At 48.3% G+C, this 24181-nt stretch overlaps 1 protein-coding gene across 1 annotated transcript in view; it reads left to right on the plus strand.

The window, feature by feature from the left end:
• The window catches only part of LOC144174984 (fatty acyl-CoA reductase 1-like), a 37655-nt gene extending 14161 nt beyond the window's left edge, over nt 1-23494 (plus strand). Inside the window, exons 4-13 of the mRNA XM_077703989.1 lie at nt 96-271; nt 847-919; nt 8745-8854; nt 9050-9227; nt 9825-9869; nt 10015-10133; nt 11612-11851; nt 19073-19202; nt 21238-21365; nt 22053-23494. Of these exons, the coding sequence (XP_077560115.1) occupies nt 96-271; nt 847-919; nt 8745-8854; nt 9050-9227; nt 9825-9869; nt 10015-10133; nt 11612-11851; nt 19073-19202; nt 21238-21365; nt 22053-22146 (1293 nt within the window). The 3' untranslated portion in view covers nt 22147-23494. The remainder of the gene's footprint in view (nt 1-95; nt 272-846; nt 920-8744; nt 8855-9049; nt 9228-9824; nt 9870-10014; nt 10134-11611; nt 11852-19072; nt 19203-21237; nt 21366-22052) is intronic.
• The last annotated feature ends 687 nt before the right edge of the window (nt 23495-24181 follow it).

Below are 24181 nucleotides of genomic sequence, written 5' to 3' on the forward strand. Positions count from 1 at the left end.
CGATACAAAACAACTTTGTTTTTTTTTGTTCATGATAGAGAAGCCCACGTATTGACGTTAACAACGTATTTATACACCCATTTGTTTTCGTCCAGGTGTTTGAGCGCCTCAGGCAAGAGCAGCCGGGTGCCCTTGCGAAAGTGAAGGCGGTGGCAGGTGAACTGACGCAGCCCAACCTGGGATTGAATGCTACCGACCATGCCACTTTAACTGCGGAAGTCTCCGTTGTCTTTCACTCAGCTGCCACGGTCACTTTTCACGAGCCCCTTAAGTAAGTATTACGCAGTGGCTTAGTTCTAGGTACTTAGGCACTTTTTGTTCCCTATTTATTTTTCCCAGAAGCATTTGGACAGTGTTCTGAGTAACAGAGGCCCAGGAAGGCGTTACAAGGCATAGAAGACTATATGCATAAAAAACAGGTGTAATCGTAAACGATGGAATGAAACAGGGTTTAATTTAACAAATACGTTTTACAAAATGCGTCAAAGATCAGCAAATCAGGTGAATGCAATAAAGAGAGCCAATTTAACAGCAGTTCGCGAACAAGACTGAATGGTTGGTTCATTATCACTTAGCAAGTGCAGGCACACTAAAGCACACTGCACTTAAGCATGAGGCCAGACACACCGAAGCTAAAACAATCATGGCTTCCAACGTGTTCGACATGAATTGTGTTGTGCCGCAATTGCAGAATGCGTGTTGTGAGCTGCCTTATACGGTATATATCAGTTTTTTACATTGTCGTGGTTTGTGCTGTATAGTCTGTGTTTAGCTTATACGTACGTTTTCCGCAAAATTATTCAGATGTTTTATGGGCAAAATTATGACTTGTTGCTGTTCTTTCAGACGAGCAGTTGAGCTCAATGTTTTGGGTACACGGAGAGTTTTGGACTTGTGTAAGAGAATGCCAAACCTTCGTGTAAGTTTTCATCCGTTTATTGGGTGTTCTCATGCCTGCATTGATACTATGGGAACCTACCGATGTTATAATTTTCACGGGATTTTTTTATACAGCAATCAAAACAACTGTGTTTGCGAAACAGCAACGTTAATATATTTAAGTCTACAGATAACAAATACCACACGTTCGGAGAAGCACGTAAATTATATCATATGCAATTTAAACGGCACACTGCGCTACCTGCAACGTTAGGTTTTACGTTAGCTTTCAATATCAAGTAATTCTTTACAAAACAATTATCCTAAACTGGAGTATTCCTGTTGGGTATTGAACCTAGCACGTGACTGCCTAATTGACGCATTAGAACGTGTAACGTGTAGGGTATCGTAGTGCACGCTTTGCCCTAACAAACTACCCTCGAAAACCTTGTGTAAGTTTAATCAAGAAACATGAGGTCTGTCAAACCATTTTTGCGGCCGAAAACTGAACTGACCAGATGTGCTATTCCAGAAGGCCTGATGTTAAGCGGAACTCGGAAGGCACGAGCTCCAGCGACGCCCACGTAACGTGATGATAACATTTGGAGGCAGAGTTCAAGCCCTTTAAAATGCGAATCATGCTATCACTGATTATTGACGTGACGTAACTGGTCCAGGGCAGCGCGCTTTATTGAGGCGCGACTAGGACGTGGTGCATTTTTTCGTGCGTTTTCTCGCTCCACTGCTGCACTGGTGGCTACTGGGGACAAGCAAACAGAACTACTTTACTTTATCACAATTTTATTTGGGAAATCTGTATTTCACTACAAAGTTCATTTCTTCTTGTGTATTTAAGGCGTTCATATGAGCTTTTTGTTGGAAATGTGTCCTCCTAAGTAGGACTTTCGGCGAAGTGTTGAAGTCGGTGGCAGACAATGCAATCACGTGACTAAGACCGACTGGCAAAAACGAAAGCGGGTGATAGAAACGCGCCCCATTCAAAATAATTGCTGCTTGATGTTATCAAAACCCTCCGTCCGCTTTTCGATAGAAAATTTCCTAGGGGCCCTTAGGTCTGTTTACGTGATGTGAAGGCGAAAGCTTGGCGATACTTATTAACAACTGATACTCTTCACCTGCGTATTTTCCCCCCTTTCATTTCTGTGTCTTTTAACATGAATTTTGGCTGTGGTGGTGCTAGGGGCCCTTAGGTCTGTTTACGTGATGTGAAGGCGAAAGCTTGGCGATACTTATTAACAACTGATACTCTTCACCTGCGTATTTTCCCCCCTTTCATTTCTGTGTCTTTTAACATGAATTTTGGCTGTGGTGGTGGTGATGGTAGTGGTGGTGTGGGGTCAGGCGGGGTTAGCCTAGCTGGAAATGCCGGCAATCGCTCCACCGGAGCTCATCCTAATTAGCCAATGTTAGGGTCCTTTCACCCCAAGTCTGCCAGTTCTATCTCTTGAAGGAAGCTTAGTAGAAGGCGCGACACGTCTCTGCGCAGCATCCAATGTCCCCTTGGAAAGACGATGTGGTTCAGAGTGTTGTGTGGGCTTGCCGAATTTCATGCAGCTGAGAACATTGCGGTCCGTTCGGCATCATCCTCTGGGCAACACATTACATAGTGATGTACATCCGCTATCGCTGAACATGATGAACGCAGAGGCGATCGCACGAGGCTCACCCTGTATAGCCATGCTTTGATCGTCGCTGAGTCCGTTCGACTGCAGTGCAGCAGAGGCTGTCTCCGATCTCGTAAGTCGCTTTGTGACGCAAGGCTTATAATAGGAATCTCCCAAGGACCTGAAATGTTCGACTACTGTTCACCCGAAGTCGTTCCAGTGATTGGCGGAGACTTTAACAATCGAGCCAATGACAGCGCATTCCGTGCCATCTGATCAGCGGTCTCATTGCCCTTGACGCCAGTATGGAATGGAATCCATTGAAACCGCACATGAAAACCCTTGCTACTGAGTTCTTGCACAAGCTGTAACGCTGACAGACCCTTTTAGCGGGGATACGACGCTGAAAAAGTTGTAGGGCTGCTTTCGAATCACTCAGAATTACACCTTCCTGCGGCTTGTATGACTTCCTCAAACCAGCCGCGATGGCAATGCACTCGGATTCGGTGGGGGACACTACATGAGCAAGGCGGGGGCAGCCCAGAAAACTTGGGCATCTGGAATGACATACGCCACTACTTAACTCCTCTGTGGGATTTACTAAATCATGCGTAAAAATTTCAACATGAATTTTGGCATTATTTCGACCGGCTTCTTTTCTGCTATACCGTATTTGCGTCAGTTTCTTTTCTTTCATTTCGTAGTGTGTTGAGTCAGCAAGACAGGCACACACCACGGCCTCCCGGGGTCCGCACGGATGATTTGCACCTGTCCTTTACACGTACCACCACGTTCACGTGTCACGCGGCCCACACAATTCTACAACTTTTAGTTTTCCAATGCACAGCTTTGGGAATTTTTAAAACCTTTCCATTAGCTCCTCAAAGCTCCAAACTGCTGGCAAATCATCCAAGTGGGAATGTGCAGCGAAGGAAGGAATAGGAACAACCACAACATTTTCAAATTTGTTTCCTTTATTTCGCTTTGCTCTTAGCAGCTCTAGTTCTACGAAGCTCTCTACAGTGGTTGTTTTTTTTTTCGTTGATTACAATCCCCTCACTCCCCTCCCTTCATTCGCCCTCATTTCCCTATCGCTCGCCCTCCTTCTGGCGTCACACTGTTACTTTCAGTCTTAACTCTCCCCTTCACAAGCTTTGCATGCTCTGCTTCCTGCCAGACGGCGAAGGTGCTAGACAAAACACGTTCAAATGCGTAGATATCGCCTCCGATGATAGATACACGCTGTTGATTATGTACTATTATGCCAGTCTCGTTTTCGCAAGAATGGTGTCAGAAGCAACGCCTCAAGGGAAATAGTCCGCCGCGCTGAGGATAAGTGAAACGCACGGTCATGCAACGCCACGTTCGAAAGATTTGAGAGCAGACGATAACTGAAGCGTACGCTCCGGCCGCAAACGAATAGACGCGAGGTAGAACCTGGAGAAGCCATGTACGGCGAACCACCTAGGTTGATTGATTGAGTGATTAATTGATTGATTGTAGGATTTAACGCGCCCACGCAACACAGGCAACTACTGGCGCGTAGTGCAGGGCGCGCTCAATAATTTTCACCAACTGGGGATCTCTAACGTGCGCCGAACCTAAAAAAGGCGGAAAACATGTCGCAGTAATGTTATTGCAAACATACCGGCAGAATGTCGACTGGTGGTTGTCGCTGGTGCAGTCGCGACAAACGCTTCCGTGGACGGTGCCCGTCGCGTAAAACCGCGGCGCACGCAACACTTGCTCCTCGGCAGCCATGGAGCGAAAGACCCCTCAAAGTCGTCGCAAAGGGTGTTGGGCGCCAGATAACTGCCAATCGAATGCATAGTACTTTCGAGAGACGAAAACGAGCTCGCAATTTCTCCTCTACGAAAGAAAAGGATCTGTCGGGATAGATATATGCTTACTACGGCGACCATGAACAATGAACCACGCTGCAGCAGCCACCACCACGAGCGTCACGAGTTTAACTAGGCCATGCAATATCAACCCCGAGTTTCCTCCGAGTTCTCTTTCACAACCCCACTGCGCATGCGCAATCCCCTAGCGGCCAAGTCCCTAAGCAGTCCAGTAGGGGCAGCAGACAACATTCCCCACAGCTCCCGCACAAGCGGGAAGGGGTCGTGGTTGTATTTACATCGTTTGATTATTTGTGTGTGCTCGTTGTGCGCGGAACAATGCCCACAACTTGTGCTGCGTTCCGCTGTAACTCGGAGTGCCGAAAAGGGAACGGTGTCGGCTTCTATCGCTTCCCGTCGGCCGCACGCCATCGGCTACGGCGGTTTGCGTCGTTCGCGTCGGCTCGGGTGATGGCTTAGCATCCTGGCGGATATTTGATCGCTGCTATCTGTGTAACTGCGAATGACAATCCGCAACACAACTTTTCACTACACTATCATCCCCTTTCTCGCACGTGGAACTCTATTTAAGTTATAACTGCCGTTTGAGCGATCGGAGACCAAGACATCTGCGTAGCCTGTTTCGATGCTTCCGCGCAGGTATCGCCATCTCTCGGCCGCTCGGCGCACCGCGCGCCGCGGTGACCGGTCAGCGTAGGCTTGCATCGCGGCAGATATATCTGATCGCCGCTTTTAAAATAAGCCCTGACAACAATCCCTAGCGCAATTTTTCACCACACTAACACCTAATTTCTCGCATGTGGAACTTTTTAGCGATCATATTGATTCAGAAGAGCAGCGACAAGCGCGGTTGCTACCGTGGTCTGCGCCGGTTCGAGCCGCTGAGTGTGCCGAGCTGGCAGGCGCGGCCGGCGTGTGCGCGGACTGTTTCCGAAGGCAGAAAACGCTTCACGATTGCTTGCTTTATCCATTTCGTGCGAACAAACGCGCAGAATCTACAAATTCAGCTGAGCGATCATCGTAGTTGACCATGGAGCAAAAACACTGGGCGGAGCGACGCCGACGACGCATCTCATGCGCGCATCGGGCCGTCTCAAATTCACGCGTACGACTAGTCGTGGAGACAGTCGTAACGATCAGTCGCATGCGAATCGCGTGTACCAATCGTACATGTGTCATCTTAAGGCGTTATAACACCAACACAGAAGAAAAACTTCGGCTGCTCCTCGCCGTAATGTGGGATTGCCGTGCATACAACGAGAACGGAGCCGGAGGAAACGCCGGCAAACCCTACAACTTCAACTTCCGCTAGGCACGCTAGGTGGCAGCACACCGCAATGAAAGAGGCGGATTAAACACACCCAGCCCATTCGTCGGTGCGGCATAGTGGCTCAAGCCCCACCCAAGAATGGCGTCCACTTCACCGGTGGGTAGCGTCGCAGGCACTAAGTCACTTGCGTTTGATGCTCCAGTGCCACAGCTTAGCAGCAAAAAATGAACGAACGATGTCCCCAGGCCACCGTCAGCCAAATGCTGAGCGAAGATTTAGCATTTCTCCGAACGATGGAGCGGCCAAGACGAAAAGATTTTCCAACGGCAGCCATCTTCATACAGAGTAAAAACGCAATCGACTACAGCTGTCATGACATTATTGTCTAAAACGCACTCGTTAGTGTTCAAACACGCACGTGGAGCGCTGAATTGGGGCGATTCACGCCCGCCGTCCGCCTGTAAACAAATGGTCACCTCGATTTGGCTACACTTTCTGCACCAGTTGGGGCGGTGCAGCACTCTCGCAGTCAATTTGCCAGTGCAGCTAGCGCCACCTGCACTTCAGCCCTTGATTTGACACTGATGCACGAGTTCTACAATTCTGCACTAGTCTCTTTGCGAGTTCTCGTCTCGTGCAGGGTGCAGCGTGCTTTGGCGCATTTTTTGGTGCGCATCGTACCAGACGGCTCCAGCATGATACTAGTGTCAGTAAACGGAGTAGAAACAACAGCGTTTCTCGTTTTAGACGACAATGGTAGTCATGTGCAACAAGATAGTGCATTTGTGTACAAAGCACAAGGTGAGTGCAGGGTGATGCCATTTCGGAAAAAAAAAAAAACCGCGTCCGCGCGAACACACGGACCGCAGCAGACGACGATTGCGCACTTTTGCCCTCGATTCGGCCGCTGCACGGAAGGCGCTAGTGTACGGCTGCACTCGCACTGAAAGAACTGGCGCTGCACTTGCACGACACTTCTAAGAACTAGTGCACAAAGTTCAGCCAAATCGAGGAGGCCTAAAGCTAGTCACATTTCACAGAGCCGGGATAAGGAAGGGCGCGTTCCTTTTGCTCGCTTACTTGGTTTGGGCTTGCGATGAGCTGCACTGGAGCCACTCTCAAACCACGTAGTAAACACAAGTCAATGGAAGAACATAAATAACCCCGGGAAAATAGGGGCCGCCCCGCGCCGCTTTTAGAGGGCGGAGCTTTGAAAGATGGCTGGGGCCAGGCCAGAGCTTTAAAAGAAATAGCGGGGTTATCTACTTTACGCAACGGAGTGCATATTGCAATTTGATTCTAGCCGGCGCGGCACGCGGGTGTTCGCACAAGCCGTGCTTTATCAACGTGGGCGGCCTGAACTGGCCCGCTGATAATGCCAAGGGTTCTCCGCGCGATTGCGCCAGTGTAGCTCGAGGTTTATGGTATGCTCTACCATCCCTACTTTGTTAACTCGAGCAGTTGGAAATTCGGGAACGAGCTATCTCGGGCCTTCTGGAATAGCGCCCCTGATCCCACAAGTAATCTACAACTTCAAAGTGAGCTACTTTCCAATGCGTCCTGCTTATTATCACGCATGGATCACCTGCCTAAAGCAAACGTCCCATATTGCTGTACCAATGTGTTTTTTCATACTTCCATCCCTAAACATTCGAAAGAATAAATCATAGTCCGAACCTGAATCACTATTATGATGTCCGCGCTTCCCGTTCGGCGACTGAGCATCATTTTTGCACTGCAAAATAAGTTCATTTTTGTTTGTACAGGTGCCGTCAGAAATAATTGGAGCACAGGAGCTGTCGCCGAACCTTATAGGAGCGCCGTGTAGCTGCACCGGAGGCAAACAAAATGACGAGAACACGCATGCCCCCCTTGCGACGGCGATAGCCCACCTATACACCTCAAAACACTTCTTTTAACCTGCTTCGAGCAATATTCGCAGCATACCGGTCTCGCAGACGGCGCTGATAGCAGAGATACATCTGACAACGCCTCTGGCACACTTCCAGTGTACGCGAGCCGCCGGAGAAGCGGCGCCCTCACAGGGATCTGCAGGGACAGTTTTTTTTCTTCAAATATTTTTAGGTCTGTATGCCATCTTACCGCTACTCACCTACGGGGCAGAAACTTTGAGGCTCTCCAAGAGGGTTCAACGGCTCAGCGGGCAATGGAGCGGGATGTGATAGGTGTAACATTAAAGGACAAGAAGAGAGCGGAGTGGGTCAGGGAACAAACGCGTGTTAAGGACATATTAGTAGAAAGTAAGAAGAAGAAATGGACGTGGGCAGGACATGTAATGCGAAGGCAAGATAACCGTTGGTCATTAAGGGTAGCAGAGTGGATCCCTAGAGAAGGCAAGCGTTGCAGAGGGGGGCAGAAGGTTAGATGGGAAGATGATATCCAGAAGTTTGCGTGGATAAATTGGTCGCAGTTAGCACAGGACCGGGGTAATATAAGATTAATGGGAGAGGCCTTTGCCCTGCAGTGGGCGTAGATAGGCTGTTGGGGATGATGATGATGCCATCAGCGCCATCGCCGAGACCAGTATGCTGCGAAGATTGCTCGAAGCAGGTTAAAAGAAGTGTTTTGAGGTGTATAGGTGGGCTATCGCCGTCGCCATGCGCGAATGCGTGTCCTCGTCCTTTATTTTGCCACCGGTGCAGCTACACGGCACTCCTATGCGGTTCGGTCACAGCTATCGTGCTCCAATTACTTCTGACGGCACCTGTATGTTACCTCGAAAGTTCACCTATTGGCACTGATCATGCACATGTATTTTGTTGCTTACCTTGCACAACCAACGTCGTTTTATAATTTGACATTTTGTGGCTTGTCCCGTCAGTTTCTAATGTAATTTCTTAATGCGGTTACACTTTTTTGTACTACCAGTGCATTAGTTGTTGATCTTAGCGTTAATAAAGTGCATTTGTATGTGATTTCTTTGTTCCTTTTATTGTTATTTGTGTTGCTACTCTGCGAAAATTTCCTTTTGTAACGTCTTTGGATATTCAAGGTTCTAAAATAAATATTTAAATGGTATTACGATTAAAACTTTGGTATCCTGCTTCTTGCCTTCCAAGATTTTCCAACCAGGTTATTTTTTCTTAGGCTCTTGTGCATGTGTCTACAGCGTACTGCAACTCTGACAAATCCGGAGAAGTAGATGAAGTCGTATACCCTCCGCCTGTAGATCCCTCCAGAATAATCGACGCTGCAGAGTAAGTACATCCCGCTGTGGCACTGTTTTCATTGAATAGCGTATAATTTTGGTAATAACAGGAGAACTGTTAGTTCCTGAAATGCAAAATGTTTCGTCACGGAAACAGACTAGGATAAACCTAAAACTGCGTGCCTAAAGCAATACTGTGCCTTTTAAAATCGGTATGTCTCTTATGGGTACACGTCTTTTGCAGGTGGATGAATGAAGAGATGATGGACGCGATTACAGGGCCACTCCTTGCGCAGAAGCCGAACACTTACACTTTCACTAAGGCTCTAGCTGAGTCACTGGTTGTTGAGGAACGAGGGACGCTCCCTGTCGCAATACTCCGGCCTGGAATCGTCACGGCGACTTGGAGAGAGCCTTTCCCAGTAAGACAGCATGCATGTGCGCAAATTTGTGGGTTTTGCTTCAACCAATGTGACCACAGGAGAAATCACAGAAGTGATTGAAAGGAGTCGGGAATACTACTGAAGGTGAATGTTGGAGGCGGTTGAGAATTTTGGGTGACTTTGTGTTGTTGAGTCGATTCAAACAGAACCCATGGATCATCCTTGAAAAAGTGTACTTAAAAATCTCAGTTAAGGCTAAAGAAAATGTGGAGAAATAAATCGAAATAATTTTAAGCAAACATACGGAGAAAGTTCACTTTGTCTCGAGAACAAAATTTTAAAAGTAGACGATTATAACTATTTTGCACAAACGGCGAGTGCCGATAGCAACCTTTAGCAAGGAAGTGAACGCAAAATAATTCAAGGTGGGGTTACGTTACATCGCGGGTAATGCTATTGACATTTGCGTGGGGTGGCGTCATTCGTGTGGGCATTTGAGATATTTTCAGTGCTAATTAATAATGGCTGCTGCCGAAATTGTCAAACGTACTCTAATTTAACCATACGAGACTTTTTTGGCGCTTTGGTGTATCTTGAACACCCGAATGTCTCCTGAACAGGCAATGTTTATTTCAGGGCTGGGTGGACAACCTTTATACCATCACGGGCACCATAGTGTCAGTAAGTTCTCATAACACGTTTCACCGTTTGCGTACGTGCCCATGATAACTGTCACAGCAGCAGTTTACTGAGTAAACGAAGGCTGCCTAGTTCTTGTAGGTGGTGCTCGAGTGCGCGACCTAATTTATCTATTTTCTCCTCACAGTGTAGTCTGGGGTTACTGAGATCATTAATTGTTGAGAAAGACTGCATTGCTGACGTCATCCCAGTGGACATAGTGGCTAATACACTCATATCTGTTGCCTGGCGCACTGCCACTACAAGGTGCGTTGTCACACTCGCTTCTCTTATGCTTTAAGGAAAACAAAAGTGCCAGTGCTCGATTTTCAATGTTATTACTGTCGGGCATAACCATGGCAGCGAGTAAAAACAGTATCTAAGCTTTATATTTTATAAAGGGTGCATCAGGAGAAAAGGAAAGGCGTACAGTGGGCATGAGTTTGAGGAGGAACTCAAATTTCCCTGAGAGACGTGCTCTGTTACTGTGATCCGCTAAAAGATGGTGCAAGATCTGTTTGCGGCGACTGCCTTGAAACATGTCCACGCATAATGCACTCACTTCTTTCTGTAATCTCCCCTTTATGGAGGCAATGGCGTCACTCTGCTCATTTGTAATGTGCGCACAACATATTGATAGCATCAGGTACACTAAGCAAATTGTTTCTAATCATATCTAATCTATAGCCTCTAATAAAATAGTCTCGCTCAATTGTTTTAAAAATTGAGCTTGCAGCCGGTGGGAGCGTTACGCCTACTGCTTACTAGTTACCGTGCAGAGATGCATGTTTCCCTCTGTCTTTGCCCAAATACGTTGCAAAATCACACGTCTTAAAGAACTGCGGCTAAATTGTACATCAAGGGGTATCGCAATCGTTGGTGAACTTTTCCTAGTTACGGATACCTTATCATTCTGTGATGTATCATATAAATTTTGACTTTGCGCAAGTTAAGTTAGAAAGCAAAAATAAATCGTCTGGAAGCTCTCGGTAAAAATAACACATCGAAATACGGGCGAAGTTAAGTGTAGGCGAGGTGAAATTGTTTCAACTCTTCAAAATTCCTTTATTTTCTCCCACGTTCTGCGGTTCTCCGTCAGGCTAATTGTATTACTGTTAAGTCATATCAGGCCAGCACTTTTGTTTTACTATTCTCCTCCTTCTTTCGGGTCGCAGGAATTGGAGTACTATCCCACAAGTGCACCTCGAGGAAACAAAATAGCAGAAAGCCGATGCCACCATGAGTAGCGCTGACAAATTGTCACTTCTTGTTCAAGTTTGTTGAAAGCAGCCGAACCGGAGACAATTTTTCGAGATTGCCAGAAAACGAAACGTTTGTCTTTTTTTCCAAAAATAACGTCACTCATCCCGACATTTGGAGTGGCAATCAAAACGTGGCCCTTTTTAAACCACTCAATAGACCTAAAATGTAGAGCGGACAGTTCTGAACAGGTGTAATTTTAATGTGTCATGCATAGTAATTTTAAATGTGCAGGAAACCCCCATATGGTCATTTTGTAAGACACCGTTTTATTTGTAAATGTGCCGTATCCTGCTTAGTGCTGTAATTTGCATTGCGCCTGAAATAAAGTAGAGACTGGATGTCGGAGTTTTTCTTTATAAATTTGCCCTCACGGTTCTCCTGGTATGCCCGGTCAACAATATGTGCGGTGGAAATATATTTAGTTTGGTGCTTGCTCGAACGCAAGTTAGCGTGTTTGTGTATTTGTTCTCATCTGTCTGCAGGCCAGAACAAGTGATGGTCTACCACTGCACAAGTGCTCCATTTCAGCAACAGACGTGGGCCGACGTGACCGACAGAATACAGGAAATCATTGTGCGGCACCCCCCGCCTAACGTAACGCGCTTCCCAAAAATCTTCGTGACCAACAACCCCTCGTGGCACCACGTCAACCTTTTCCGCCTCAACTACCTGCCGGCATGCATTGGAGACCTAGGTCTGAAGCTGATAGGCCAACAGCCAAGGTTTGTAACGGCAATCTCATGCCTGGCGAGGCTCGTGGCAGTGGTGTCGAGTTCGCAAGTCTCTCAGTGAGTTGAAGGCTGAACTCAGAAAAAATGCTGCTGGTACTAGCGATCATCTTTCTGTGAAATGAGTGCTTACAATTCTCTCAGTTCATCATTGCGTTAGAGAAATATTCAAAAGCAAATTCGCAAGTTGTACTGTTACCTGTTCAGCAAGGCTTGCTGCAACAGCACGCTAGTTCATTAAACCTCCTGCAACCGGGCGTTACGTTCTTCAGCCCTAAGTATCTATCTGGAGGAACACTAAAGGCCCAACCACATGGATGCGTAAAATAGACCTACTCCGGCCCAACCAAATGCACTGCCACGCTGTTGTTGTGCCCATGTCTGTGCGAACTAGACATAGGGGCACTGCACCGGCACATGACGCGCGTAAACCTGCTAGGCCGGCGAATCCGAATGAACGACTCGTTGGCCGACGGAGTTGTTAGCGAGAGCGGGGATCGGAGTATTGCCTCTGCAGTCCTTCCGAGGTTGAAAATGGGTTGTCATGGATCTTTGGTGGATGCAACCTATTGGTCAGACATGGTGAAGGGCAGCTTTGGCTGAAGCCGGTCCCGTGGAGTTAGGTGTAAGCTGCATGGCGGCCGTCGCGGTTACGGTGGCTGCCATGTGGTTACTCGCCCTCTCTGGCGTAGTGCGCGGCAGCGCGTACTTCTACACGCACTTCCATCGATGCGGACTACGTCAATATGACGCGTCCATGTGGCAGGGCCTTAAAAGGTAAAAAATAAGGTAGCGAAGCTGGACGCAACCTTCGCGACCATCACGAAGGTTCAAATCCACGGTTACAGCTGATTTGCTTCTTCTTCGCCGCCGCAACGACCTTTACTCCATAATTGTTGCTGTAAATGTGAGATTATTTCGTTACTTTGGAATTGATCATCATAATGGACATTACTTTAGAACGGCGTACTCTATGATGTCTTTCTCGTTCCTAGCAAGTGTTGCCACGATTACAGCGAACGCTGCAGGTTTTTGTTTGCCAAACTTTGCCAATCTCCCTGAGTTGGTATGGTGGCTTTACAAACGTGCGCCGGGGATGCTGGGCAGTCGCCGCGAGGCACGCACACACGAGCGCTCGGAATTTTCTTTGTTTTTTAAACTGCCGGGCGGTCGCCGCAATTTTGGCCAACCTCCCTAAGTGGGTATGCTTGACTTGACAAACGTACGCATGGGACCATTGGCGGTCACCTCGAGGCACGCACACACGAGCGCTCGGCATTTTCTTTGTTTTTTAATTGCCCGGCGGTCACTCCAAACCTTGACCAATCTCCCTGAGTGGTTATGTTGGCTTGACAAACGTACGCAGGGGACGCGGGGCCGTAGTTGCGAGGCACACACACACACACACATTCCAGGAGCAGATTTCCAAGCTCCTCTCCCGTGTCGAAGCACTTGAATTTGAACGCACCCAACCACCCCCCTCACCCCTCCTCCCCCCACAGCCGAAGGAGGTTACAAACGCCCAAATTGAAGCAATTGTCGACGCACGCTTGAACACAATCATCGACTGCCGTTTCCAGACTGTTCTCATCCCGCAAGTAGAAAAGCATCAAGAGCAACTCACGGCTAACCTCACCACTTCCATAACCGGCGCCATGGACCTTCTCCGTTCCCTCAACGAACGCATCGGACATATAGAGAGTATAATGCAATCAGACAACCCACCATTAATAAAAAAACAACGAACCCAAGATGGCCAATAGACCCCCCGCCCGCCCACCCTTAACGGTATACCAGTGGAACTGCCGCTCCTTCAGAAACAAAAAGGCCGCCCTCGAACTTTATCTCGCCTCACATCCAGCCGACATCATTGCACTGCAAGAAACCGACACCCCCCACCCCACCCTTCGAGGATTCGATACATATACCAATCCCCCCAACACCCGTACGGCCATATTGGTATCCCAAACTCTTACCGCCCAAGTGATACCCTCCACGCTTCCTATCGACCACGTGCTCATCGAACTCATTCCCCAGCAACCCACCACCCCCAGCATCTATATACTAAACGTCTATAGCCCCCCGAAGCAACCCCTCACCGACATTGAAGCCCTCCTGAACGTCACAAGCAGCCATGCCAAAACGGACCCCTGCATCGTAATAGGTGACTTCAACGCCCCCCACATCACATGGGGATACCCGCAAGCCACACGGAAAGGCACGGCACTGCTCAACGCCATTCAGCACCACCAGTTCACATTACAGAATGACCTCACTCAACCCACCCGTATCGGCACCAGCGTCACCCGAGACACAATTCCCGACCTCACTTTTTCTCGCAACGTCGCAAATCCAACCTGGACCACGCAGTTAGACACCCTGGGTAGCGACCACCTAATCATAAAAATTTCCATCCCCTCTCCCCATCACAAACACCGCATAGGTGTGGCCAAGCTAACAGATTGGGAGGCCTTCCGCGTGGACTCACTCCCCCACACCACTCCAGCAGAAGATCTGGACCGTTGGGCACGAAGCATAATCGACACCCAGGCTCGACACACCAGAACCATCCACCTAACAGAGGATCTCCCAGCAGCTGACAACCATCTCAACCACATCTTGGAAGCACGACGAAGCCTCCTGAATCGCTGGCGCCGCAATCGACACAACCGCAACCTAAAACGCCGCATCGCTCAATTAACAGAATCGGCGCAGCAATATGCCAGAGAACTTCAACAACAGAACTGGCGCTCATTCTGTGATCAACTAGCGGGGGCTCTAACGACCAAACGGGCTTGGCACATCCTCCGCAAACTCATGGGCACATCCCCCTCCAAAACGGCCACCAACCAAGACATCGCACGTCTGATACACAACCAACGCAAACCCCCAGCGCAGCTTCTCTCCACGCTCCGCCAACGACTCTTCCCAACACCTGTCAAGCCACCCCATCACCCGGATTACCAAGGGGCCCAAAACCCGGACCTCGACGCACCTTTTACCAGCACGGAACTCCTTCAAGCCCTCGCTAAACTCACCCGCAATACCGCACCCGGACATGACCAAGTCACCTACAAACTTCTACGAAATCTCAACGACGAACATCTCGAGGCCCTCCTCAAATACTACAATGACCATTGGAGCCGCGGCACGTTACCACCACAATGGCGCCATGCAGATATCAGCCTTCTCCCAAAACCCAACAAGCCTATCAACTTAGACAATCTTCGGCCCATCGCCCTGACATCATGTATTGGCAAGCTACTGGAATGCCTGGTCACTCATCGGCTCACAGCCCACCTCGAAAGCACTGCCCAGCTCCCCCACACAATGTTCGGGTTCCGGGCCAACCTCTCCGCCCAGGACATACACCTCCAAATTAAAGAAGAAGTCATCGACAAACTGAGCAAGACCCACCCAAGCTCCATTCTAGCACTAGACATAAAGGGGGCCTTTGATAATGTAACTCACTCAGCGATTCTAACTCAGCTCCAACACACCGGATGCGGCGCCGCAACATACAACTATGCCCGAGCGTTCCTTTCGAACCGCACTGCTACCCTGAGCATCGGCCCACACAAAAGTGACTGCTTTCACACGTCAGCGCAGGGCACACCACAAGGCTCTGTCATATCGCCTCTACTCTTTAATATTGCCCTGGCAGGTCTCCCACCACTGCTATCCTCCATACCAGATGTCTCTCATGCATTTTATGCAGATGACATTACTCTCTGGATTCGCAAAGGCTCTCCTGGCTACCAGCAAGACCGGCTGCAAGAGGCCACAGACACTATCACGCACTACTTACGGAACTGTGGGCTCTGCTGCTCACCCAGCAAATCCGCTCTTCTAATACTACGTGACAGAACTAGCGGGCGCCGCCCACAGCCCACCCCCGACCCGACGGTTACCATCGACGCCCAGCCCATACCAACGGTCAGAACTCTACGCATCCTCGGCGTGCAATACCATCACACTGGCTCGGGGGCAGCCTTTCTCCCCAAAATCCGCACAACAGTATCCCAACTGACTCACCTCATCCAACGAGTATGCTCCCGTCGACACGGACTCCGAGAGGCAGACACCTGCCGGATCGTGCAATCCATGATCACGAGCCGCATTGTCTATGGCGCCCCATACCTCGCTCTAAAATCCCAAGAGATCGCCAAACTCGACACACTAATACGAAGGTCGTATAAGGCAGCCCTTGGGCTTCCCAACTTCACTTCGACGGAACGCCTCCTTCGGCTGGGCATCTATAATACCGTTCCAGAGCTTATTGAAGCACACCTTACAAGTCAACGCCAGCGGCTACAAGCTACCTCCAGTGGCCGCCACCTCCTAACCCGCCTCGGCTACCCCTCCAACCCCACTCCCGAAACCTTCTGCACCCTCCCCCCCACAACCCGCGCTGCCATCCAAGTGCTCCCAATACCAAAGCACATGCACCCCATCTACAACAAGGGGCGCCGCTCACACCGCACACGACTACTACTTAAACGTTATAGCACAGACCCCACCGCCTACTACACAGACGCCGCCCCATACAGCACACACCCTGCACACGCCATCGCAATCATACACTCAACAGGCAACACCACCACTACAGCCACCATACGCACCACATCTATTGACACTGCAGAGGAGGCGGCCATTGCACTCACCATTGCACACACGCCTGCTACGCACATCACCATCCTGACTGATTCCCAATCCGCCTGCCGTCGCTACGCTATGGGTCGCATCACCAACCTCTCCCTTTCCATCCTCACCCAGCGACCCACACTACCGGACATCCGTCTCGTATGGATCCCAGGGCATTCGTCTCTTCCCGGGAATGAGGTGGCTCACGCCACTGCCCGCGCCTTAACCTACCGGGCATTGCCGGAGGGGATGAACCACCCACCACCCCCAGACCCTCCTACCCTCCAGCCTTTACCCCCCACCTACGCCGATATACTCTCCCACTACCGTCAGTCCCGCCGCTACTACCCTCCACCTCACCCCTCCCTTCCCACCGCGGACGCTCGGATCTGGCGGCGCCTACAGACCAACACTTTCTATAACCACCAACATCTACACCACATATCCCCAACCACCTACTCCCTAAACTGCACACACTGCAACTCCCCATTGACAACACTCCACTTGGTGTGGCAGTGCCCTACTATCCCTTCACCCCCCACCCACCCAACCTACGAGCAGTGGGAGTGCGTGCTGCGCAGCGGCCAGCTCAAGGACCAGGCTGCACTGGTCGAACGGGCTAGGTCAGCGGCCGTGGCACGTGGCCTACCGGACTAGGATGGCCGCCCTTGCCCGTCTTCTTTTAACACCCTTTTTACCCTCACCCAATTTTCCGAAATAAATGTTTACTCACTCACTCACTCACTCACACACTAGCGCTGGGCATTTTCTTGGTTTTGTTAACTCTCTGGCGGTCGTGCACGCCCTCACGTGCGCGCTCGGCAACTTCTTGGTATTTTTATCTGCGGACACGAGAAATTACGATTTGCTAAAGAGTTTGGCTGTTAATAACTTTCATACAAAAGCGAGGAACACTAAAGGGCAAATTACTTTTATAACAAAAAAAGGCGTTCGTTGCTAAGTGCTTGCCGGACTGCTCCCGGCGCCGCGTGAGTGGGGAAACGATTATGCGGTGGTCTTATGTTAGTCCTATGGGTATTCTTTGAGGTCTAACAGCGTCAAACAGCACCGGCAGCTTGACGTAGAACGCGTTTGATGTTGCTTGGCAGCTCGTTCCTTTTGGACCCGCCGCGGTGGCTCAGTGGCTAAGGCGTTGCGCTGCTGAGCACGAGGTCGCGGGTTCGATTCCCGGCCGCGGCGGCCGCTTTTCTGATGGAGGCGAAAAGAAAAAACGCCCGTATGTACGAGATTTCGGCGCACGATAAAGATCCCCAGGTGGTCAAAATTAATCCGGAGCCCTCCACTACGGCGCGCCTCATCGCCTGCGTTGCGTCGGTGCGTTAAACCCCACAATCAGATCAGATCGTTCCTTTTGGGATTGTTCAGCGTGCTCAGCATAGCAACGCTGAACATTGGGAGAGTTGGTACTTAACTGGAAAGTAAAAACGCTGTGTTCGTTTCTTTTCGAGAGCATAGCTCTAAAAAGGTGATTGACAAAGCTCTCAGTAATTGTTCAGATGATATTCACTAAAAAGTTTAGTTGTCAATCTCTTCGCTCGGCAACACTGGAAAGAGCCACTGACATTGCCGAAGCGCCAAAGATATGGCCTGTGCCACTGCGCCCGCACCTCGCAGGAAAAGAAGACACTGGCTTGCGTCGTCTGCCCTGTTCCAACCATATTCTCAACGGTGATGTGAAACGATGTTATTTATCGCACTCACATTGGAGTCGAGACATTACTTTGCGTTCCGTGTTGTAGAGTTTGGAACGTCCAACACACATCATGTGCTTAGCACGGACAAGTACCGCCATCCGGCGGAGCTCGACGTAACCAGTGACGGCGCACTCACACGGTTGCCTGCATGCCTGCCTCGCACTAGTGAATACAACCTATAGGACAATAGGAAAAAAGAAAAAAGGGAAAGTGATGATATTGACGCCTTAACGATCACATATTTAGCCGCACTAGCGTAGAGTAGTTGTAGCACAAAACTTTTATTAAGCCATAAAGTAAGAGTGGTTCCCTAATTCTTAATGGGTTATGATACCACAGACTACGTAATGTTCATTAAGATTTGCGGTTTTGTTGAGAGAAAACTGTGCTAGAAAGTTCGGTTACCCCCTGCGCCGATTTGCTGACGTCAGCAATGAGCACACGGTGTTGAGTCGGCACAGTGCAATCTTAAACGTCAAATAATGTTGAGCGGGTATAATATCGGTGGCGACAAAATTGAAGTCACTTAGTGGCGTCATTGCCGTGCCCTAAAAGGCGAATGGTGTATGTGTTTCCTCTTCTTCCGACTATTACATGTTAAGTAGGGCGCTCTGCATGCACTGAAGGGGGATTTTAGATCTCGCACTCACTGGCAGCAATTGGCCTACAATCAATTCTCCGTGCCTTCCGTTGTTCTTGCTATATTTATGCTGAATCCATACCAGTTTGGTTTGTTGTATTTTTGCCATCAATGCAGCCTGACATATTTGGGCTAAAAACTGCCTAAACTAAGCGCATGTTTAATCTGACATATGAAAGAAACGAGGCCGTGTTCCTCGATGTTGACTGCTTGCAGGTTTGTGCCACTCTACCTTAAAGCTCGCAAGGGCATGGACGTCGCCCAATACTTCACCACTCGCGGATGGCTGTTCCGATCGAACAACGTGGTGGCACTGCACAAGAGCCTTTCTGCTACAGACAAGCAGGTATAGTTTCCCGCCCGTACTGTACAACAAGCATTCTTTGCTGAGCACCCAATCCGCAAAACGATACGTCTCGCATCTTAACAAAAACGTGCAAATGGTGAACTTAGTACAAAAATCCTCAAAAGTGCAAATACACATCATTTTTCGAAAGAGGAAACTCAAAATGAAGTAAAGGCCCTGGGAAAATGTGTCTAATCTAGAGCCCTTCAGTGATTAGTTCAGGAATAGAAATAGTTGGGTAATTAAGAGTCCTTGGTCGAAAAGTATTAGCGCCGCATCACGTTGTAGCTCCGGGAAAATGCAAAATTTACGAAGTTTAGTCATTTATTCGTTAAAACAGCGTAAATGTGGAATATTTGTCGAAGAAGAAGCACAGCGCGGACACACAAGGAAACTTTCTTTGACGATCCACCCAGCTTAGAATGTCCGAGTATTTTGTACACCTAGGCAGAGAACTTCGGGCTCGACCCAAGCGTACGCCTTGTTACGGCTACGGAATTCCTGAACGCCAACGCGGCCTTTCTTTCACGTTCCTCATGCACCGTGTTAACCATGCTTAGCGCTCTAGCAGTATCAGCGGTCACATCTACACCCTTTAACAGCGGCATTAGCATCCCATTACTCCTTTCGTTGCCCACTATGATAAGATTGGCCCGGTGAACAAAGAACCTTACGAGCAGGGGTGAATTATTTGTTTAGGAGGCGCCTGAACTTTTATCTTTTACACATACACGTTCGATGCCCTTTTTCTAATAGTCAGTTTCACTTTGAAGTTATAACAAGGTTTTTTTTTCGACGAATAGCCCTATGACAAACCTTCCTACGGGACAAATTGCCCTGCGACGAATTGCCATATTGCGAAATGCCCTATTACTAAGTCTTTCGTCGAACGGTGCGTACGCCTGCGCGCACACACCTCCTTTCACCTCCTGCACGTGCACGCATAATCGGGTAACCGGTATTGTGTGCGTGCTTAAACTTGAAAGATACCGGCCAGAGTGGCCCTCCGGAAGCCCTTCAAATTGGACGAAAAACGCCGGCCAAAACGTCGCCCCAGGAGCCCATTAGGAAAGGAACGAAAGCACTAGTCTTGGGTGTGGTAGATTCGCGTTCGACACCGCTTTATCCATGCGCGCTACGTGTGGAAACGGAGGCATATTCGGCTTCGCTGTTAATGTAAAAGCAAGTTTAACACAACATGTCACGACGAAAACTCAACGTTTGTGAAAAGGGCATGTTCATGATCACTAGGCGCAAAAAAAAAAAAAAACAGATCAAGAGACGAAGGTAAACACAAAAAAGGGACGACTCAGCACTGAAAATTATTTGAAATTGAAATACACAGCCTCGGCGCATGTCGCAGATATATGCTATGCCTTGCGTCACATGTTCTTATTTAAATACGCTACTTGTTGCTGCGATAGTGCTAGGGTTGGCTCGCTGACGCATTTGTTTTGTTCTGTAAAAAGGGGATGCCGCATAACAATTCCCACCCATTACTAGACAGTTCTAAAAATATTTCATAATTTTTTTTCTTCGCCACAAGGTGGTAGCTAAAGTACACCATCTATTGAGCTTGAGAGTGCATGTGTAACGTCACGTTCACCTCGGTCGGTTTCAGAACAGTGATGCACAAATGAAATGTGAACACAAAATTATGAACCACAACACACAAATAGCGTGATTTTTATCTATGCAAGTGAAACTGACGCATCAATTATTACAGTACTAAAGTGCAGCTTTCGAAATATAACAACAGCGTGCCATTATTGGACCTCCAGAAACAGTATTTTTTATTATTGCGCGTTCTGCATGGTTTATATTTCCTTGTTCGCGTTTAATTTGTCCATGACTGTATTTACCTTATGTATGTGGCAGCAATGCAGTGATTTCAATTGGATGTCCAGTTGGGTGCGGCTATTTTTGTTTGCGGATTACCGTCAATATTGCATCTTCACGACAGATCCGCCATACACTGCACGCATATGAAGGTACACCGACAGCGTATGGGTGTTGTCAATTTCTACTTTTACAGTTGCTCAACGTTGATGTGCGGAACCTGCAATGGTCTGCCTACTGGGACCAATATATGCTTGGCATCAACAAACACCTTTTCAACGCACATGTGTCGGAGCTTCAAGAGGCACGAAACCGCATGAAATGGTAAGGAAGGGTCTGAATTATCGAATCAGAAGAGTGAGAAGTGGACCCAGAAAAGGAAGCTCGCTAGGTTCACTCAGGAAACACCAGATGAATTTATTCGAAAAGATAGTTCGGAGTGTCAATAATTAAATGTGCAACAGTGTACAAACGCCTCCAATACCCGTATATCTAGTGGGTTTTTGTTTGTGGGTTGCACAAGCGCTTCGAGTGGTTTACTCGTCGAAAAAGTAAACCAAGCATACGATACCCATTGGGCGCTGTTTTCTTCACATCATTCATCGCTGTAAGCTCGGCTGTCGGAATATACCTATCACGCGCAGGTCCAAATTGGCACAGTTGTGCATCTGAATTCGGCCAGTTACGGCGTAAAGCGGTGCTACCGGAAATTAGGCCGCAGAAGACAAATCCAAATGGGTAGGCAGAATTCAGCAAAAAATTGACAGCAAGTTGCATGTAAAACGGTGCATTGATAGCAACGTTTTCATTGAATAAGTGAGTTGAGAGACAGTGAACCCACCCCGGATGCGAAGCTAGGTAATTTATTACCGTCAAGTTGCTTGCGGATCCACTCCTCAAGTGGTGAAAATGCTAAAATAAGTCGATATTTCTCTCCGCATATTTCCAGGCCTTCTTTTTTTTGTCCCAGAAACAGCTAATTTCATCCCAGCGTCCTCTCTTTTTCCGCAGGTTTCGTACCAAGCATCGGTTCCTGAACCTGCTCCCGGTAACGTCTATGTGGCGACTGCTGAAGAAACGATTAGAGAAGGCGCGGAACCACTGACACTTTCTGCTGACCTTTCTTTTTAAGCTGTACAAACGTCTGCTTCCACTGCGGTCAGTGTGGTTGGTGGGACAATGAAGAAAATGACAGCTGCCAATTCAGTTCCGCGTGAGGAAAGCAGGCCAGTGAGCACGGTGAAACAATGAACTGCCCATCTGCACAGCAGTCGGCCATAGAGGCTCCGGGGTTTTCTCTTAGAACACCTATCAATCTCTTCCCTTCCCCCATTCATTTAGACTAGGGCACCACGCTAATCACAGCTGTTTCCCATGCGAGGATGATGACACGTGTAGCAGCTTCACCGACTCTCCCGGACTGGCCGTATCTACCCACCCTCATTGCCTACAGTGTGAACTGTGCGTTTTTGGTACCACTGACTGACCATCTTTGCACCCTTTGTGAATTGGGCGCAAAGACGGGAAGTGTGTTCATTGTGTGAATTGTGACCTTCCTCTTTCGGCCTCATCCTTACTCCCTCTCCAGGGCTTTATGGCCTCTCATCTTAATAAAGTGTTTTACTGAGTCCCACGTCTCAGTTACAGATAAATGATGATGCCAATGTGAAGCAGTTGCCTTTGGGCAAGCTCTCGCGCTCAAGGTTTTGTCGGTCGCTTTAAAATTGAAGTGTGCAGATCACGGCCGCTTTGCACGCGATACTTGCAAAGTGCTGTGACGCTTCTAGCGCGTACACTGACCAAGGCTCTAAAACTCTGTATAACTGAAGTGGTTCTGGCGCAGTTCAAGGCGAACCTTGAATACTTGGTGTTGTTAATGCTTAGCTGGTGCCCAGATTTCAGCAAGCACTGTGGGCCAGGTTTAAATGAGCCAGGATTGTTTCCAAAAATCAATGCTTAGGTTGCGTAGAGTGTGTTTGCTGAATTTTCAAGGATTCCGCAAGCTAGACAACTTGTCTTTCATTTCATTTATTTTGTCACCATTTCCATGAGGGGGTGCGCTGTCAAGGAAATGTGGGAAGTCAACTCGAGCGAGGAAACAACCCCACCAAACCTACAGAGCACCGGTGCCCAGGGGGTGGCTCTCTGATGCGCGAATTTCGCCGACAGCGGAAAGAATGAAACAGAGCCTTGAACGAAACAACAATTAAGATACCTAAATTTGAACTGTCAAGGTGCGGCACAGGTACGAGGACGTGAAACATTAACGAGAGGTAACCTACAACCTAATGCAAATGCGAGAGTTCAGCGTTACAAAATGATACAAACGAGGAACGTTAACTACAACAGTTACACAGTAGAAGAGTTAACAAGGAAACAGTCCGATGTATATGCAAGACACAAAAGTCGAACAATATTCACCGACCACGCTGGACGATGCACCTCTGTCCGGGACAAGTCCGGGACAAGACCTGTCCGGGACAAGACTTATGAAGCATTGCTTCGGTGTAGGCGAGGTCGTCCGATGACGAGCATGGTGATTCAAGTCCCGGGGCCGAATTCTACCGGGGCCGGAATTCCGGCGAAGTTGATTTCAAATTCAAATTCATATTTATTTTTATTTTGTTTTCAAACATACAAACAAATTATTACAATGGCGAGAGTCCCGGAGTCTGACGGCTGTATCGGGATTCTCGATGAGAAATGCACAACGCGAATATATAATGCAGCAAAACATGACAAATAATCATGACCACACCTAGTCAAGAAAAAGAAATCCAAATATCAAGAGACACAGTTTCCAGAATCAGCAAACACTTAATTAAACAAAAAGACAAATAAACAACAGGAAACAAAAATGAACTACAACAATACAAAAAAGGCATAGAAGAAAAAACACAATTGTAGAGAACCATGAAATGTAAGGGTGATTTTCTATGTTAATGACAACAAAAAAATCTTGGAAGTGTTGTTCAAAGATCGTTATGAATGATGATGAGTATGTTGAGAGGGAGGCCATTCCAAAAGGAAATTGCCGCAAAGCAAGAAGTTCTTGCCGGAATTAGTACGCACAATAGGTCATTAAAATTGTTATTTGCTGCAAACCTGCGGAAATGTTTTGTCTGTAAGCGAACAAGATC

The sequence above is a fragment of the Haemaphysalis longicornis genome, unplaced genomic scaffold (genome assembly GCF_048455015.1).
Source record: "Haemaphysalis longicornis isolate Haplotype H1 unplaced genomic scaffold, Haemaphysalis longicornis Haplotype H1 scaffold_3, whole genome shotgun sequence".
Classification (NCBI taxonomy): Eukaryota; Metazoa; Arthropoda; class Arachnida; order Ixodida; family Ixodidae; genus Haemaphysalis; species Haemaphysalis longicornis.